The sequence below is a fragment of the Echiichthys vipera genome (genome assembly GCF_963691815.1).
Source record: "Echiichthys vipera genome assembly, chromosome: 13".
In the NCBI taxonomy this organism is placed as follows: Eukaryota; Metazoa; Chordata; class Actinopteri; order Perciformes; family Trachinidae; genus Echiichthys; species Echiichthys vipera.
In genome coordinates, this window is record NC_139838.1 from 18,595,285 (window position 1) to 18,615,255 (window position 19,971).

The 19,971-nt window shown below is 39.2% G+C and overlaps 1 protein-coding gene across 1 annotated transcript in view; it reads right to left on the reverse strand.

Annotated features, from left to right (window-relative positions):
* LOC310956123 (CUB and sushi domain-containing protein 3-like) overlaps positions 1 to 19,971 on the reverse strand; it is a gene marked incomplete at both ends in the record, with an annotated part of 334,390 nt that overhangs the window by 53,492 nt on the left and 260,927 nt on the right. Inside the window, 17 exons of the mRNA XM_083926253.1 lie at positions 1 to 23; positions 536 to 660; positions 934 to 1,137; positions 1,443 to 1,538; positions 1,702 to 1,815; positions 5,638 to 5,754; positions 5,922 to 5,997; positions 6,339 to 6,457; positions 7,476 to 7,663; positions 8,109 to 8,247; positions 8,636 to 8,827; positions 9,325 to 9,527; positions 9,869 to 9,995; positions 13,977 to 14,168; positions 16,322 to 16,478; positions 16,633 to 16,701; positions 16,817 to 16,917. The exon at positions 1 to 23 is cut by the window's left edge and continues 74 nt beyond it. Of these exons, the coding sequence (XP_083782379.1) occupies positions 1 to 23; positions 536 to 660; positions 934 to 1,137; positions 1,443 to 1,538; positions 1,702 to 1,815; positions 5,638 to 5,754; positions 5,922 to 5,997; positions 6,339 to 6,457; positions 7,476 to 7,663; positions 8,109 to 8,247; positions 8,636 to 8,827; positions 9,325 to 9,527; positions 9,869 to 9,995; positions 13,977 to 14,168; positions 16,322 to 16,478; positions 16,633 to 16,701; positions 16,817 to 16,917 (2,242 nt within the window). The remainder of the gene's footprint in view (positions 24 to 535; positions 661 to 933; positions 1,138 to 1,442; positions 1,539 to 1,701; positions 1,816 to 5,637; positions 5,755 to 5,921; positions 5,998 to 6,338; positions 6,458 to 7,475; positions 7,664 to 8,108; positions 8,248 to 8,635; positions 8,828 to 9,324; positions 9,528 to 9,868; positions 9,996 to 13,976; positions 14,169 to 16,321; positions 16,479 to 16,632; positions 16,702 to 16,816; positions 16,918 to 19,971) is intronic.

Consider the following 19,971-nt stretch of genomic DNA (forward strand, 5'->3'; position numbering starts at 1 on the left):
GTGGCAAAGCTCACAACTTGTATCTAGATAGAGCGATAAAAACCAAGAGAAAGACATAATTTGTCATAAACAAAAGCACCTAAATGGTCATCTGATAAAATTATCTACACATTTGCTAATTCCATGAAAGTGAAACAAATGTTATGTTTATTGTTGTAAATAGTCAATGAAACTGTCAAACAACATAAACAGAGATGTGAGACTACGCTGTTGGTTAGCAAAAAACAATAAATTAAATAATTGATGCAGAACACACCTGTACTTGTAATGCTGTGAGGTGACTGTCAATTTAACTTTATGTCAGAGGCATCCTTGCCTTTGTATTTGTCCGTGAGAGCAGTTTAGCTTACACGCAATCAGGCATTATCTCTTACGATTAGATCCTATCTAGTTATCTCTGGATGGCCCCTCTCTCACAAACCACCAATCCATTCATCCTTCTAATAATATCTTATCTTCCTTGAGATCCTGTCTGATCAGCTTTTAAGCCAATGATACATAGGTCAGCCAAGAAGCAGTGTGTGACAGGTGCTACCTGTATTCCAGCCCCTTCTGGAACAGAAACCTTCCACACACAGTTCTGGTTGTTGTCGTAGGGCTCTGGATATCCAGGTGATAGGATGGTCCCGCGACGAGAGGTCAACATACCACCACAGGGAACTGAGAGAGAGAAAAGATCAGGAAGGAGAGAAAGCAGAGGTTAAAACAAGACTTTGTCTCCAAGGGATTGGAAAAGAGTAAGTTGGTAGAAGTCTGATGCCTGGGTGTCATCCTAAGGGTAGTTAGGCTTAGGGTCTGGCCACATTGAAATATTCAAATGTTAAATTGTCTGCATTTGTTTTTCAATGCAAGTGGGGCATCCATTGTATGGTTGATAATGCATTATTATGTTAAAATGTTTGTCTTCTGCCTAATGTTTTGATTCATATTTACCTATGCATGTTGGTAGGGTGTCATTCCATTGTGCAAGGTTGTCAGGTACAGTCTCACACCGTATGCCAGTTGAGCCATGCAGGACATAACCAGGATTGCACTCGAACTGCACCAAAGAGCCAACTGCAAAGTCATTACCGAGACGCTTCCCAAAGCGTGGCTCGGGGACTGAACTGCACTGGGTGGAGCTGGTCCTTGGTACAGCTGCAGAAATAAAGACGACACCATAATTGTTTAAAAATAAATATTATTGCTGCCTATCTTGACCATGTTATCCCTGAAAAAGACACTCTCAATCCGGCTTTTCTCGTTAAGTAAGGATGCAATACATAAAAACGAAACTGTGGCATGGTATGTAAATATGTAATGTCTACAAAATGAAAGGGAATACCCATGATACCCCACTAGCCTGTGTAAACCCTTTAATGTGATAATAGCATTTATTTGATGAAGATTTAAATAAGGATAATCTAAATAACATCTATGGCTGCTACTTGTGATTGACTGACCTTGATAGACGAAGTGAAATCCCTTAGCAGTTTCTGGTCCAACTGTGGTAAACTTTACTGTGATCTGGTTTCCCGAACTCAGAGGGAGAGACTCACCTAGGTAGAAAGAGACATGATCAGACAGACATATATATGATTAGGTTTGACGTCGCCTATCTTCTCCATCCATCCATCCATCCATACATCCCTCCATCCATCCGTCAGTCCGTCCATCTGTCTGTCCGTCCATCATTCCATCTTTCCAACAATCCGTCCTTACCAGAGTGGGACCCAGAAAGAGAAGACAGCAGTGTGTTCTGTTGAGTGGGCCCATCGTAGATTTCCGCCACATCATTTAGAGATGTCTGGAACAACACAAACTGTCCAAAGAGGACTGAAGACAAGAAGTGGGAACAGACAGATGAAGAGATTAGTTAAACACAATTGGATGGTGGAAAATTATTATTCCTTGCTGCTGTCTGTGCCTGACCTTCCAATGATAAAATTAACCTGTAATACCTAATTTAAATTTCATTAAGCTGCAGTGTCAACTTCTATTTGAAGCCAACATCACCTTATCATCATCATGCACCAGGCCAACTCACTCCCCTCCCAGCTGTTGTCAGCTGATGTGAAATGCTGGTGTTGGCAAGAACTATAAGTCAGTAGGGCAAGATGTTTTTCTATGTGTCTACTCTACAGTATCACAAGCAGGCAGATAGAGAAGAAAGGCATATGCCACAAGTGGTAACTTGTTAAAATGCATGTCCCAAAACCCATGGGTTACTCTGTTTCTGGATGGAAGGTGAAAAGAATGCAGCAGTGGCCGTGAACCATGACTAAACCATGGATTTAACAGTGCAGCTGCACTGGCAGGTAGCATTAGAAGCCCCCCAGGAGGCCCGAGGCCTCATATTTGGTCAAACTAGTACAATTTACTTCCTCCTTGGTTGATCGCTGTGTCTTCAAAACAATTATGAGTTGCCCTAAGATGCAAAACTGTGTACTTGTTTACATGAAAATGTGTTTGTCTGGTAAAAAAATGTCCTTTAGGATAAATTACATTTATTTCAGCTTTACACACACACACACACACGCAGATATATCACCTCTCCATCTTTCCTTCTCTCTCCCTCTGGCCCCAAAGGCTGAGGTAAACGATAACATTGCCAAGGATATCTGGCTATGAGAAGGTCACTACTTACTTTGTACAAGAGTTCTTTTAAAGCATGATCCTCATTTTGGTCTGATTCACAAAAGATGCCCAGTTTTCATTTAAAACCTCATTTAACGTTAAATAATGGAAAGAATGCAGAATAGAAACAAAACTGAAGGTTTTCAATTGCTATTGAAATGTTCCTGCAGTGTTTCACTGTGAATGGAAATTTGAAAATAAGAAAAGAATGTCAAGAAAGACACACTACAGGGCAGATAAATCTAACCTCTTATACTTGTATCTTATAGCCATGCCATGGTCCTACAGGAGGTTGTGAATAAGGGCATGCTGTCGAGTGGCCATAAAAAATGACAAGAATCTGCCTGTCAGCAGAAATACTTAAAAGCTCCCACTGTGTATAGATTTTAAGGAAACTAGAGTGATTAAGGTTTCCATCATGCCCCGCTGTAATATCGACAGACTGCAGAGCAGGTGAAGGAGTTCACAGCTGAAACTGTTTCAAAACAGCACATATTTCAGGCAGGAGGACACATATGAATCAACATTCACACTGATAATAGCTCTACATGCTATTAAGATATATCAGGGGATTTTAATCATACTTAGATAACAATAAAGAACAATGTATACACGTGCCAGTACAATAAGACACACACACACACACACACACACACACACACACACACACACACACACACACACACACACACACACACACACACACACACACACACACACACACACACACAGATAAGTGGTCACAGGAGTGTTGTCCCATGCTGTGTTAACCACATGGCTTCTTGGTAGTCAAATCCCTTTACACTGCAGTCACACACACCTAGATCTGTTCGGTCGTCCAGGCTGTAACATGTCCAGGAAATTTTAAATCAATCCACTGGACTTGTTATCAAATGGTTGAAATGTTTCACTGTATTTGAAAGGATTCAGCTCTTGACATCAAAAAGAGAAAACCCGGGCATCGATCCCTGTGGAGCTGCCATGCGTCCTGATGAGCTGCCTGAGTGGGTGTCCCCAGTCGCGTCCACATTCAACAGGATGTATGGCATCTCCACAGGGAGGAACGCCAAGGGTTTTCCCCACCTGGTGTTGAAACTAAAGGAGCCATTTGTATGAAAGCTATAACATCATTAACTATTCAATAACCAATCCAATGGTTTGATTTCAGCTTTCAGCTGTCTGAGTGCCTTAAACACAGAGGCGTTTCAAGACTTTTTGTACTGGCGTGGCTCAAGTGGAGCAGTGGCTTATGCGGGGCTGGCATGAACAATGTGCATGAAGGTTTTTATCATGCAAATGATACCAACATCACTGTGGTTTCTAAATGGAACATGGTACAATGTTTTAAAGACAGTAATCTCGACTGATGTTGATTGCCAGCAGTTCCCTAGGTCTTTTACTGGGGTGGCACCTAGGCTGGCCAATCAAATTTCAAGATTGAAATCAACTGGCCCACGCCACCCAAACCCCATCTCTAAAAATGCCCCTGCTTAAACAGTATGTAGGCCAACAAAATGTTAGCTCCTCACAGTAAAAATATCTACATGGGCTGACACTCCAAAAGCTGCTACACTAATAATTAGAGACAGCAACCATCAACAGCCTCAGGGAAAGCTGCTATTTATTCATAATACCACAGGGCATAATTTGACATCATATCCACCAATTACTGATTGTTTGTAAAAGCTCAAGTCAGACCCAATGAGTCTGGTATTCTAATAATCACTCAGCCAACAATTTAAATGCCAATAAGTGATATTGTGAATGGAAATTAGAGAGAAAAATATATGAATTTGCACATCATGGAAATTAAGGTACATTGATACAATAAGCTAATAGCTAAATCTGCCATGAGTCAACTTCTCTCATTTAAGAAAAATGTTCTTGTTGTTTTTGTTTGTGAATGGTTCTTGTTTAGTAAAGTCTAATTATCCCAACTTAATGTCTACTTACTAGCTTTTTGTGGAGTATCTGCTGATGATGAAAAAGTCAAACTATTTCCACATACTCCTAAGTACTATGAAATCATAACTGCTACTGAGCTAGGTTGTCAACTTATCCATCTCCATGACAAACTTGAATTGTTCATAAAGACATGTGACATAGTTGAAAGCTCCAGAATAAGTTATTAAGTAAATTCCAATTTCCCAGGTCAGGGATGTTTAACTCGAATGTGACGTGGCCTGTGCACTGTTGATTCAAATAAGGATAAACGTAAAATTGACCATGTTTTCTAGACATTTTGAAAGACATTTAATATTAACATAAATCAGAATATTTTATTGCCATTATATGTTCCAACAGACCAATTCCAATTTTAATCAGTGATTTTTAACACATTACTTCTTGACAGCACCCTTTCCAACGGGGGTCATGACCAGAGGAGACTAATTTCCTCTAATCCTCAATACAGCCTCACTTAATGTTAAGAATCCTCTACAATATTCATGCCTTTATAATACCTCATTTATGTCTGGCTTTAGGACCTCCGATCAAACGTGGCAAGATAAAAAACTGTATAAAATGTCACTTCAATGATGAAACCCTGACCTGGAATCAAATAAATGACCAGCACACATCCTTTGATCATGTATTATATCTGTACTAATTTTTTAGTGACTTTGTTTTACCGAGTAAAAGAACAATCGGAGAATACATGTCAAAGAAAATTAAGATCACAGGTTTCATTCTTGACTGTTGTCTCTTCTCCACTTCACTTCATTTGAAATCTTTTGAAGAATAAAGAATACATTACTTTAATACTGACTGCTTTTCTATTGTATTTTTCACTCTACTGCTTCACTACTTTATTTTTACTCCAGCAGCACACCCAACAGATTCATGCAGGTACAGTATGGAATGTGTGTGTGTGTGTGTGTGTGTGTGTGTGTGTGTGTGTGTGTATGTGTATGTGTGTGTGTGTGTGTGTGTGTGTGTGTGTGTGTGTGTGTGTGTGTGTGTGTGTGTGTGTGTGTGTGTGTGTGTGTGTGTGAGTGTGTGAGTGTGTGTGTATGAACTTACCAAACTCTCTAGGTACAGATATAGAGTAGACACAGGTCTGTCCAGAGGTATAGTTTCTAGGGAAGTTAGGAGATAAAACAGTCCCTTCTGTTCCTGTAGAACGACTTCCACAGGGAGCTGGAGATAAACATAAATACTGTATATTAAGCACACACATTAAGAAAGGCAAAGAGGCACATGAGCACACAACCATATACACAGTCAACCATGCATTGTTGAATAAATGAGCTTAAACTGTGTGTACAGGGAAGCTATATTACACTCTGTGTTTTAGTGTGTGTTACCTTGACAACTAGGCAATGCCCTGTTCCATCCAGGTCTGCCATCATCTCCCATACTACAGGTTAGGGTTGAATAGCCCTGAAGACAAAAAACAACCACAACTTACTGTAGGAAAAAGAGCACAGGAAACCAACAGACCTACCAGTGAACCAGCCACCCACCCATCTGATCAACCAAACAATCAACTACTTATCTCGCCAATACAATTAACCAACCATTCACAGACAGGTCAACAAACCAGTTAACCATCCAACCAGCCATCAACCAACCAGTTGACCAACTAACCAACCAATCAGTCAATCAATCAACCAACCAACCAATCAACAAGTCAATCAACCAACCAACCAACCAACCAACAAGTCAAACACAGATCATTCACTCCCTCATCATCCATCCATCCATACACTTTTTATTTGTACCTGCAAAACATATCCAGCCTCACAATAGAACGTGACAGTAGAGCCAAGCTTATAATCGGATCCCAGCCTAGTCCCATTCAGAACTACTCCGGGGTCAAAACACGATTCCCTCAGCTTGGCTGGATGGAGAGAAAGATAACGAGTGAGTAAGTGTGAGAGAAAATGAGGCAAAGAAAAAGTGACAAGCACACATAAATAATAAGACAAATTAACAATAACTACATCCTTAGCCATAATCAAATGAGGCAGGCATTCCGTTGGCCTTTAAAACAGTCTGTTTGACTTAGCTCCCTTTGCCAAAGATGGAACAAGGACGATAACTTCATCCCCCAGCTTTTGTATGCAACATGAACCTTGTAAATTATGGCTTTGGCCCCCTCCTAGATTAGCAGCCACCCTGCATCAACTCAAGGCTTAATTCCTGAGTCCACATGAAGCTAATGTTGATTCTTTTGCATAAGTGGATCAAACTCAACCCTCTGACAGACTATTTCAACAAACACTAATTCAACAGAGACTTTATGGGGAGAGCAATCACTCTCTTTTTCATCTTAAAATCAGCATGATGCTCACTGGCATCAGAGTGGGGGTTCTTTAGAGGTAACGCAGTAATCGTGAAAATGTTATATTTCCAAACATATTGTGGAGACATCCTGTCATCCCAGATAAGAGAGAATACACCCCCTGATGCAATTACATCAAGTACAGTATATTGAAATTATTTTTCAACAATTTACATTTACAAAGTGGCTATAACTCGCTCCCAGTTGGACTGTGTCTACTTTGTTTTTTGTTTGATTTATTTTTCTCACATCATCATAAAAATATTTTCATTTAATTTATTTCCAGGTAAGATGTAGTCCAAGATATAACCCTTTAGATAGAGAGTGCAGAAAAAAAATGATGGGGTGCTGCTTTCGCTTAGATAATTGTGATTATGTTGTAGATGTGTTTACTTATACTACCAGAGTTAAATTGGTTTATGCTGTGAAGTATTCCCCCTGTTGTAAAGGATTCTCAAACAAACCTGAATCTCCCAGAGAATACAAAATCTGTGGTTTGTGCTGCTTGCCATATGCACCTTTTGAAGCTATTCCAGCACTATTTCTATTGGGTACAATTTGGAGAATATATTACCTTTGTATTCCAGGTGAAAGCCAGTGTAAGAAACAGACCCATCACTGCGGAATGCTAAATGCATGGTATTCGAACTGCTCTCTATCCGCTCTGGGAGTTTGCTGTCCTGAAAGCTACCAATCAGAGGACTGTTGCTATCTGGACCATCGTAGATATACAGGAAGTCATAGTTTGGCTCAATGTTGAAACTAGAGATGGATTGAGAACAAGACAAAGATTTGGAAAAGAAGGTAAGGGGAAAGCAGATTAGAGAGAACAGGGACACACGTTCATACAGAAAAAAACAGAGGCTGCCGTTGACAGTTTTTGTCAAAAAAAAATACTGTATGTTGCAAAATAAACCCAAATAAGCCTTGTAGTTACAATCCCTCTATCATCTGACATTGAGTTGTAATTTCTCAAATGTACCAGATTAATATTCTTTGTTGCCAGTGATTTCGGTCATCTTTTAACTTCTTCTACGGCACCAAAAGGTCAAAATTAAAATTTCCATGTGACATAGTCATTTCATTCCACACTTGTTTGTGTCAAATTTCTGTAAAAGAATACTTGTGCTCAATAAAACCACTCGGATAAAAATAAATGTTTTACTGTAAAAAAGTATTGGATGGTTCCATAAAAAAAGCAAGTTACCCAATGAAAGCCAGTGAAAGGACATAGTCAGAGTTGACAGCGATGAGCCAATCACAGTCCTTGGAGTGAGGGTAGGGATGCGGGTAGTTAGGAGACAGTATAAATCCATTGGAGCCAGTTAGGTTTCCTCCACAGGGAGCTATGACAAGAACACAAGCAAAGGTATAAATTAATTCTAATGAAGTCTTAAAATACCATAACATTTGTATTCTCTCAAGCTCAGCCATGGAAGAAAAAGAAAAGGGAAGGAAAGATATTTAAATCAATCATTGTCTTAGCTAGAAAATGTTCATTAATAAGTAGCAGTCTGAAGAGAGGTGGGCAGGATAATATAATAGTATCATAATGTATGTATAAAGCATCAAGTTCAGATAACTAAATATTATCTTCCCTACACAGCCCTCCTATAAGTAACTCATAGACGTGTCCTTGAGCAAGGTTCTGGGCCCCAAACAACTGCAGTTGTGTATGCAGCACATCTACTGTATTCACTGTCTCTATGAATATATGGAAGTTGGACTTTTCACCTATGCAGACAGGTGGGCTGGGCTGCCAGTAGTATCTGTTATCCACTTGTATACAGGTGATTTTGTCGTCTCCCTGGAGCTCGTATCCTGGGTCACACTGAAAGGACACTGAATCCCCCGGCTCACGGCCATCTCCACTACGACTGCCATTCATTGGTACACCTGGGTCCCTGCAGGCTGTAGCTACTGAGCCTGGACAGAGAGAGATAGAGAAGGAGAGAGAGGACAGGGAGAAACGGAGAAAAAGAGCAAATGGAGGAGAAAGAGGGGAGGGCAACTATAAACATATGTGTCACACACTGGATATCTATAGCTAATTAAGCTAATGCATTAACTCAGTGTATTTCTTATTTTAATGTTATTGTTTTGCAGGGACAGCGCACAATTAAAAGTAATTGTACCAGTAGCTAATTTGCATCTGCTGTCCTTGGGTGCATAACATCTGCGCTAATTCAAGTACTGTAACTAGTTGCTATCCTGTATTAAAAAAAATATCTGTTAAGTTACTGGTAACATAAAAGTCATAACAACTTTAAAAACTGGAAACCTAGTATAACCTTACACAAGTTTAAGACAAATGTAAAATGAAAATGTATACAGGGAATGTCAATAACAATAGTAGGCAAACTCCTATAACAACTTTCCTCATTTTAATAATGTTTAGTACATTAGTTCGGCACATTACTTACTAGAGAACTGAATGGCGAATCCTGACTTGCTGATGTAAAAATCAGTCTCGAACTGAACAGTGACAGTGTTCAGTGTGGAGTGGATTCCCTCTGGTAGCAGAGACCCACTGATCTCTGACAAAGACATTTCATTTTCAGGTGGGCCGTCCCAAACCTTCAGCATGTCGTGGCTGGCTTCGGTGTCAAAGGCCAAGAACTGAAGACTGTAATTTGCATCAAAATAATAATCAATTATTATCAACAATTTAAATCAGAAAAGCATTTTCTGAAGTCTGTTCCAAACTAAATGCTTACAAAAAGAGACTAGTATAGGAACATTGTTTTAATTTGATTTTTTTTTGTGGGGGGGTGATTTCATTAAAAGTATATAAACCTGAGTGAGATGATTTTCTTCTTCATTATTATAATCATAAATAAAACACAAACTCAGAGGAAATTATTTTCCAATTCCACGTTTTTACTAAAGTACTGGAGTAGGCATTAAAATTAATGACATTGTTACCTTAATTTTACTACTGGGAAAAGTTTGGATGGTCCACATTACCTCACAATGTTTCCAGAGTCCACCTCAATGGTCCAAGTGCAGCGCAGGTTATTGTCGTAAGGAAAAGGGTACCCGGGAGAAAGAATCCTCCCTGAAGACTCACCTTTAAAACGGCCGCCACACTCCGCTACAGGCACACACGTACACGCACATACACACAGAGGTAAGAGACATTAAAAGACGGTTTATAACATAGATATGAACCTAGATTATATCCCAATGTGTCTGATCATAAATATCAATTCAACCAAACCAATAGGCAATTGATTAGTGTGTATATGTGTATTTAAATGTGTATGTGATTGGGTGCCCGTGGCCCATATACAGAGGCTGAAAGTCCAGTGTTCGACTCTCGACCCTTTGCTACATGTCGCCCCCTCTCTCTCTCTTTCCCATCCTGTCAATATTGAGCTGTCTTCAGAAATAAAAGTCATGAAAAAGGCAAAAATAAAAATAATGTGTACGTGATGTATGACAGGTCAAACTGTTATCTGTCTGTGGCAATTGTTCATCAAGGCAATCGGATCCACTCGGTGCACCTCAGTAGCCACTGAGCAGTGATTAGTCGATCGCCACAGAGACAAATGGATTAAGAAATGAGCTAACTCTCTTACTCTGTATCCCACTGTCTTTCCCACAGAGAGAGAGAGAAGACAAGAAGAAGTAAAAGAAGACACAGAGTGCTGATCCTGCATTCATCCCTCAAGAAACCAAAACCATTGAAAATGATATAGCAAAAAAAATAATACCCCTTTCTCTCTCTCGGTTATATATTTTCACAATCTTCATCCCCACTCTGTTTCCCTTCCTTTCCCTTCCTTTGTTCTTCCTCCCTCAGGGTCCCTTTCCTTAGCCACTGGAATATATTATCTCGAGTAATAGGTGCAATATTAAGAGTCGAGACAGAGAAAAAAAAATAAGAAAAAGAGAGACAAAAGGAATAGAAACAAGGGGGGTAAAGAAGGAAACACTATGAGTAATAATAAGAGGCAATATAATATGAAGACTGGAGGTTAGCTTAGGTCACAATGTGTCACTGCTAAAATATAAAGCCAGAGAATATCAGCCAGTGGTTTTATGAGTCTTTCATTATTGATAGTGAGATGGAGAGGGACTTATTAAGCTGAATCCAAAATCAGAAAGTTCACAGGCAGTGATAAAGGTCCTTAAAACGTTGGGCTTGCTGTTATGCTTGTAGCTCCCATCTGGGGCACAGCTGCAGCAGCCATTTTGTGTGTCACTCTGTACAGGCTTAGCATTTGTTTGGCTGTAATTAGAGAATGTAATCATTCAACCAAATACCTACTGGGAATAACTTTCTCTAAATAAGCTTTGAGTACAATACAAATCAAAGCATTTCAGGCAATACATACTAACATAGTGATGAATGTGTGAGGGTGTACGTGTGTGAGTTCTGGAGCCTTGATATCGCATTGCCAGTAAAAGACCATTATTGACTTGTTGACATCAATATTCAGAGCTGTGGTTTGTTTTTTCCCATCAGTTTGAAGCCATGAAAAATGAATTGAAAAGGTAATGATGTTATAATGGAATATTTAGAAATATGTCAATAGTCAGAGATTAGTTGCTTCCCAGTAGGTTTTATTGTTTACATAAAATGGCCTGCAATTTGATTCAGTGGTCTGTAGCAAAACCAAATCGATTACAATGTGCAACTCTAACAGGTTTGTCATTCAGCCCTTAAAAAAGTAACAATTACATAAATAGGGGTTAAAAAGCAGATAATAAATATATTATGTAGATTGTGTAATGTTTTGCTCTTTCTTATCATTGATATGCAAGTTGTGTAATTTGTGCTTATGTGATTCAGTAGACTGTGTGTTACTTTGTTCATACGTTGTATGTTTTCTATTATTACTATTGAGGCAGTTAAGATGATTTTGACTAGGGTGGCCAAGGTGGGACGCAGAGCCAAAGTGGGGTGGCCATGGCAAAGCGAACTTGAATGAATAGCATGTGATATGCATTATCATCTAATGCAGAGATGATTCATAAATGAAAAGAAATCCTGTTAGCATCCATTGTAATGTTTGTAGACCTGATTGATACAACCTAGAACAGCACTAACATGCAGTTACCATACTACTCACTCTTTTCTATTCCACTTTAACCAAACACACTCATTGAGATGCCTAAATTATTTTATTATTTTATAGCCTATGTTCAGGATAGGCTATACATTTGATCTGTTTCGAGTTGAGAAAAGCCCTGATCACTTATCACTCATGACTTATCATTTAGCTTTGATACATCATCTGCAGGTGCGTTCACGGCCTGTTAAAGCTGTATCCCCCAGTTAATGTCTACAGCTGCTTTTATCTGAATCATGCAGTCATAACATTACAACTGTAGTTGGCTGAAAGCTAAGCTAATGCTAAATTCTGGTTGGTTTCTGGTCGGGCTAACAAGCTAGTAATGTGTAGTTTGTCTACTTTTAACTTTCAACCTATCAGATCAGGGATGGCCACTAGGGTGGCCAATGGCCCAGTTTGGCCAGTTTGTAATTTCCTACTACAACAATAATGGTAGGACTGTGGTTGTAAGAACTGCTCTCTGGTGAGCAAATGTCTCGAAAATGGCATACATGCCCACGCTAGCAACAGCATCCTCAAACCTGTCACTGAGGACTCAGGACTCCGTTCATAACAGCAATGAAAAGATAACATGCATCCTTTGAGAGTTATGGTCATTTATTGTTTAAGTTATGTCTTAATTTAGCACTTAGAAGCAGTTAAAAGTAGATGAACTACACATTACCAGCTTGTTAGCCCGAATAGAAACCAGCCAGAAGTTAGCATTAGCTTAGCTTTCAGCCAACTACAGTTGTAACGTTATATACTCCTATGGCTCACTCATAGGAAGTTGACCTGGGGACAGGCTTAACAGCATCTCAAACGACAACATGTTTACTTCGGTGACCTGTAGGAAATCTCAATGTTTTACTCTAAACAGTGACTAAACATTTAAACATTAACACCTGTAACAACAAAGACACACCCCCTAAAATCGCCATTGGATGATATGTCATGTATGCAGCATTTGAGGCCAGGACAAATTTCCCACAGGGCAATTAAGTAGATTGTATTGTATCGTTTCATTCCGTATCGTATCGTATCACATCGGATGGCACTGCAATGCAACGCAACGCAACGCAACGCAACGCAACGCACAATACAGTACTGTTCCGTACCGTACCATATCGTATTTTATTGGAGGGCCATGGGGGCAGTCTCCAGGAACTGACAGCAAATCACCCACTGCAGCAAAGGAAAGGGGTCAAGTGGGCAGAGGGAACCCTCATGGTAATCTCTCCTGAACAAATCGGCTTTTCATTGAGACTTTAAAACTAAAGCAGTGTCGTATCTCATGGTTAAATCAGGAAGATAGGTCTACAGGAAATTGGCCTCCGCCTTCTTTCTTTCGAGATTATTGAATCAACGTCCTGTAAGCAGAACCCTTTGCATTAAGCAGCGAGTGACTGTACCGTCTAGGGCTAGAGTTGGTACAGTAAAGCCTCCTTCTATTTAAAATATGTATGGTATGTGCAACAGTTGCATTCTGGGTGAATTACATATTCCAGCTTGAGAACAGCTTGATCCCATAATCTACTACAGTATGGAGAAAAAATACTCAAAAGAGAAAAAGGGTTTAATTATGTTGATATGTATTTACTGAATGCAACAACATCTCTGTTTTAAATGGAAACCAATACCTTTGGCAGGGTGTGCAGCTGTTCCACAAATTCATGGATTATAATATATTATAATATAATAATAGCGATGTAGATGGAAGCTGTATGGACCATCCATCATGCGGCACAAAATACAGTAATACCAGTGAAAGCCAAGGTTACAATGAATCCTTCTTACCTTTCCCTCTCAAGCTTATTATAGAGCGTTTTTAGGGTACAACCAATTATTGAGTGATATGTGTGTGTGTGTGTGTGTGTGTGTGTGTGTGTGTGTGTTTGTGTGTGTGTGTGTGTGTGTGTGTGTGTGTGTGCCTTTGTGTGTCTGCATTCATCAGTTTGTGCCTTTTCAAAGGTTCTTTTCAAAATATAAAAGGCTACAAATAGCAAGAGACATACCGATACAAGAAGGCAGAGGATTATCCCAGGCTCGCCTTTCGCCTGTCATGCACTTCAGTGTGGAAGCCCCATGCAGAGTGTATCCAGGCTCACATCTGTATGTGATGCTGCTTCCGGAGAAATGACCTTGGTCATTGACCTTGAAGCCAAACTGAGGTACGCCTGGGTCCTCACAATGAGACAACTCAAAACCTAGAGAGAGAAAAAGATAAAGATCTATGCAGTGTGTACATTTTAAAATACTCACTAAGGGACATCTGAGACCCACTGGAGAATTCAGAATTAGTGTTGTTTAGCTGCACAACGATATTATTCCCTTCATATCTGGCACGCTCAAGTATTCTGTTTATGAACTTGGTGATATTACAGATCCTCTTTTGCTCTCATCCAGATTTAATAAAAAAAACTGGAAAAGATACATGAGACACCCAAATATTAGGAGCAATACTGGAGCATATACACCTTATCAAATTTAATGTTGTTTTTCACAGTCTGTCTGAGCTCAGTTTCCATGGTAATATGCAAAATATTCTGTTTATTCATGTGCACAATTTTGGAGAGCGGTTTATGAAGAGAAATATAAATAGCTTATCCTTATAAGACCTTAACCAGGATTTGATCTATGGTATTACCTGGCAGACGAGGTGCGCTGGGATTTGAGTTATCTCCTGGAAGACTTCAGTTGGTGCATGTCTAAATCCTTAAAAGTGTCCATTTGCAAAGCTGTTCTTTTACAAACTGAACATATCAGCCATCATCTTGACATCTACTTTGAATTGTTGCTCATCTGGAATCGCCTATGTATCTTAGACATGTATAAGAATAAACCACCAAGCATCATTCATTGAATCACACCTCTGAGGTATATTGATTTACAGCCTTTATAACTAGAAACATAGTGAGGAATACAGATTTTAGTGCTGGATATAAATGAATATCTCTTGTTTGTATGGCAAACTACCTTGTGGCTTCATCAGTATGAGAAATTTGAGGTATAGAGGAGTAAAGAAGTAATGTTCGACTCTTCAAATGCATATATGCTTCATATGCTGCATATATGCATATCATCCTGCATAATTGCAGTCAAACAATTCGATTTAGAAATTACAACTACGCATCTAAGAGGACATCGTCAAGCGTGGGTGTGTTTTGGTGAACATCAGAATGCACCTTTAACACCCCATCCTACGCTGAAATCAGAGATCAGTGAAATCTTTTTAATTAAATGTGACCTGTTCTTGTGTAGTTTTAGGAATTTACAATCAGCTCCGTGACGGTTTCACAAATGAGAACTATTAGGAGTTAAATTGATTCAGCAAGTTACATTTGTCAGGAATTAGCAAAGCTGTCATGTGGCATTTGATTGATGAATTAATGTGAATCCCATATTGACAGCCTTTTTTCTCTAATGTGCTGTCATTGTCCAGTCTAGTTTTACCTAATTTAATAGTGCATTACTAAAAGTGAGATAAGATATAGTACACTGTAATCTCCCCAAAATAATTACAAACAGTCGCCAATAACTCTACAGGGGGCACAATTAATGAGCTACCTGAACAGTCCAGCTAAGTAATCCCACCATGTGTTTTTGTTTCAGTTCATGATGCTATTGTGCAAGCTAGCTGTGCTATGTAACAGGGATGTTTTAAAGCTATAGAACTGTACATATGAAATGTAAATAATATCAAATAATTTTGAGTAGTTTAGATTTTTTTATGAAGCCTCCTTTAGTTGCTACCTTTACTTATAAATGCCCAACTTAAATGTTTAAATATCAGTTTTAAATAGAGGTTCCAATACTAGTGTTATATCATGGTAAGGTCGTTTCTTTTATATCATACAGTAAATTTTGGGTCAGAAGTGAACTCAGCTACACACATTGGGGTTTTTACAAGGTAAGGTTGTGTGTTCCCCAGAAAGTGAGACATTTTCTGTCCTGACCCGGGAATCCTGGGAAACTGTATGAACAAGTATGAACATATGGGTTCCAAGCCTGACCACTTTAGTATATTAAATGGTGGTATTCATAATTATTAAGGCAAAAGAACACCATTCAGCCTACATTAAACAGCATTAGAATGAACATAAACTCTGCATGTAGCTTGAACTTCACAAGAGGAATATTAAATGCCAAATGCATTTTCAAAATCATAATATTAATCAAGCTGAGGCGGATTCTGCACTGCATCAGGGCCACCCTAAAGAACTTGCATATTTTGTACGTACCATTTGATTTACACCCAGAACTTCACTATTTTTTCCTGTTATTATATTTCTTGTGAGAAACAGGATAAAACCATAGTCTGCATGTATAAAGGTAAAACCGATTAGCTGGCCGCACTTACTAGAGTAGACCAGTTTGAATCCTTCCCCTGTACTTTCTGCATCACTGTAAAACTCCAGCCAGAGATGGTTTGAAGTAGAGATCAGCGTCAGCCCCAACATAGATGATCCTGTGAATGCTCCAAGAACGTGGGTTGTGCTGTCTTTACCGTCATAAATCTGCAAAAAACAGCACAATACATTTTAGATGCAAATACAACACAACAACCAACTAGTGATGGTCAAGTGCAGTTTTCAATGGCATTGAGTATTTCACACAATCATCACTGATCAGTACTGTCTGATCAAGCAAGAAAAAACACATTTTGTGTACCTTGAGTATATCCCCTTGGGCAAGATGAAAGGTCCGAGCCGAGATGTTGATGCCCTTCCCAGCTTGCACCTTGAGTAAAAATGAAATCCAAATTAGATTTTTTGACCAGTAAGGTAGAGAACAAGTAACGCTGGCGATATTTAACGTTGGCGATATTTTTTTATCTTCAGTCATTTTTAGTTACCTGGATGCTGTAGATGCACTCGTGGTTATTGTCATAGTTCATTGGATAGTTTGGGGAGAGTAGGATCCCTTCATTGTTGATAACTGAAGAACCACACTCCGCTGGAAGAAGAAAATTAAGAGAGAGAGAGAGATGGTTTGATTGTTAAGAATTTTATAATAATGTGGAAATAACATTCTTAATAACTGTTTGGCTCTATAGTATAAAGGTTTTAGTCCAAAGTAAGAGCAGTTATAGAGAACAGAGGTTGTCCTTAGAGTGACTTTTTTAAACCTAACAAAGTAGCCCCTCTGCCCCTAGAATAACTGGTACATGATATTCAGGTGAATTTAGACTTACTATCAGACTAGCAATTAGATCTAAGCCAAAGTCTAACTTTTTGAAACCAGCACCTAGTGTGTGTGTGTGTGTGTGTGTGTGTGTGTGTGTGTGTGTGTGTGTGTGTGTGTGTGGGGGGGGGGGGGGGTTGGGGTAAGAACCCCTTTGAACAGCCGTTTTGTCTGCCATCTACTTCAACTGAGGAGAATGGCCAAGCAGTAAAATTGAGAAAACTAATTTACCCAAAGATACTCACTCTCATCACTTCTCACATGTGCCCTTTATCTACAGTTTCTATGTCCCTTCCATTTCTTTTCCCCTTTTTCCCCTCTTATCCCCTCCCTCTCTCCCCCTCTGTGTGTCTCTATCGGTGTAATAGTCATATTACAGCTGTCATATCACCAATAAATCACGCTGTTGCAGTTTCCATTTAGAAAATTACCTCTCCATCCTCTCCCTCTTTCCTCTTCAACTCCCTGGCTCTTATTCTTTCTCTCAGCTCCCTCTCTATGAATAGTGCCTCCTTTAGCCTCCTCTACTTCAAACAAACTCCCTCTTCTGCTTCATCTCTTTTTTGCCGTTCTTTTTTCCCCACTCTTCCCTCATGCTTCTATCGCGTTTACCTTAATGAACATGCTAAAAAGAAGATAATGTCCATGAATAATAGAAAAGTAGAAATGACAAGCAAAAGGCATGATTTGACTTTCTGAAAGAGACAAAGACACCTCTTTGGTATCTCTCCAACTCCCTTCAGGATAGCACTTTATGAAAACAATATGTTTGACTCACTAGGGAGATAAAGAAAGCCTTGCGTAAAACCACCAACACACACTTCCAAAGAAATACTTTACATCTTCAAAGTATACCCTTTAGTTAATAAAAACACATATCACAAAAGAAAAAAGACAAACACAAAGCACTCTGCAAAAGTTTGCAGTGCTAATGTATGAAAAAAAACGCCACATTGTAGGCCTACACGTCCCTTTCCTCTCCTCTTTGCTCCTGCTTTGTGATGTGCACCACATGCAGCAATGCATCACAAGGCACAGGCACTAAATATAGCAAACCGCACTACTCCATAGAACTTCGGCACCCAACACCACTCCCACCTCTTTGCATTATCATTCTTTGTGTGTTGATGATAAAGAGCCAAACACTTGAACCCTGGCACTGCAAACATCATACCAAGGGGAAAATAAGATCGGTGTTCAAACAAAAGTTATATATTGTGTCTTGCGCTCTGTTATTAGAACTGGGTGGTAATGTCTTTTTTTCCTGTATGGTCCCATTCTTCTCAGAGTGTTACCAAAAACTAACCTGTAAATGAGTGCAGAAACATTTAGTGTTGTCTCTTCTGCTCTTATATTGCCCTCTATTGTCTTTACATTTGCACCCAAATCAAATCAACCTTTACTAGTTTTATGCTGACAAAGACCCTGAAGTTAATGCATGAGTGCAGTGTTGGTCCTTGTGTGTAAATTCATGATTTGCATTACAGCCAAAATACATGGGGAACAGACATGCAACACATGCAGGTGGGGCGCAGCAGGTTTTTTAAGCAGATACACAGACTCCGTCGGAAGCTTGTGGCTGGTGCCAGCTTCAATGTGTGCCATTGAGTTTTAATACAGCTGCCTGATATTGCCCTCTGGTACAATGAGGCATGTGTCTTAATCACTTTTAAACAGATTGTACTTGTTTTTGAACGGTTCTATGTTGTCGTTCACCTGTTGGAGGGAGTAGCCACATGCAGGGAGGGAGAAAAATAAACGAGTCATGTAAAACTAGAGCTGGTGGCCCATGTAGCTGTTTCACTTGGATATGATGGACAAACTTTCAAATTTTTGACGACTGAAAAAACTTTTGACAGTAAGTTAGCCCTTTGTGGTGCCCAGGGAACAATTATAAGACCGCTGACTTGAACTCCGGTGTGTTTTTCACTGCTGACCAAGAGTGTTCTCACCCAAACATTTACAGATGTTTGCTGTATGAAGACCTTCTGACTCATGTGTGTAATGATTGCCAATACATGCTTTCAAAAGTGACAACTCAATTAGTTTGCTTATTTCACCTTTAGGCCCTTTTCCTTTTGCTTCTGCCTCTGTGTATTATTAATTAGTGATACAACGTAGGCAATACACACATTTTCCAGCCAAGGTAAAAGCCTTTTTAATTCTAATTGATACATCTTCACTGCAATTTGTGTTGCCTCGAGCGAATGGTTCACGGAGAGGTTCTTCATTATGCCATTTGTATGCATGCACACCGCATCTAAATTTCACTTCATGTTGTTTCTACATGTATGTTTTTGTTTGCTGCTTGTAAAAGTCCTAAGTTGATGGCAGACTGCTTGAATCACTTAATTATGGATTTGATGGAGTTTAATGGGCGCATGAACCTATTACACAGCCAATCGTACACTGGACCATGACATAAGCCCTATCATGTACTGCCTCATCTGTCTTTTTTTTTTTTTTTTTTTTACTTTTATTCAATGAAAAAACATCCAAAAGCATAACAAATCCTAAAATATTCCAGTTTGAATTAAAAATTGAAAAAAAAAATCCTTGAATGTAGCACCCATAATTCTTAAGGGTGATACAGGATTGTGAACAGGCCAAAATTCTCTGCCCACCGATGACTCACCTCGAGGAAATATCACTAACATTTATAATTTATCCAGTAACTAAAAATTGGCTTGGAAAAATGTGACTTTTAGTGATAGTCCTATTCAGTTTTGTGTCATTTATATTTGCTGTATTTATTTAATAACATTTTTGGACCACAGTTTTAAAAGAATCTTAGAATAATTAAGGACAGGGGTATTCAATTTCAAA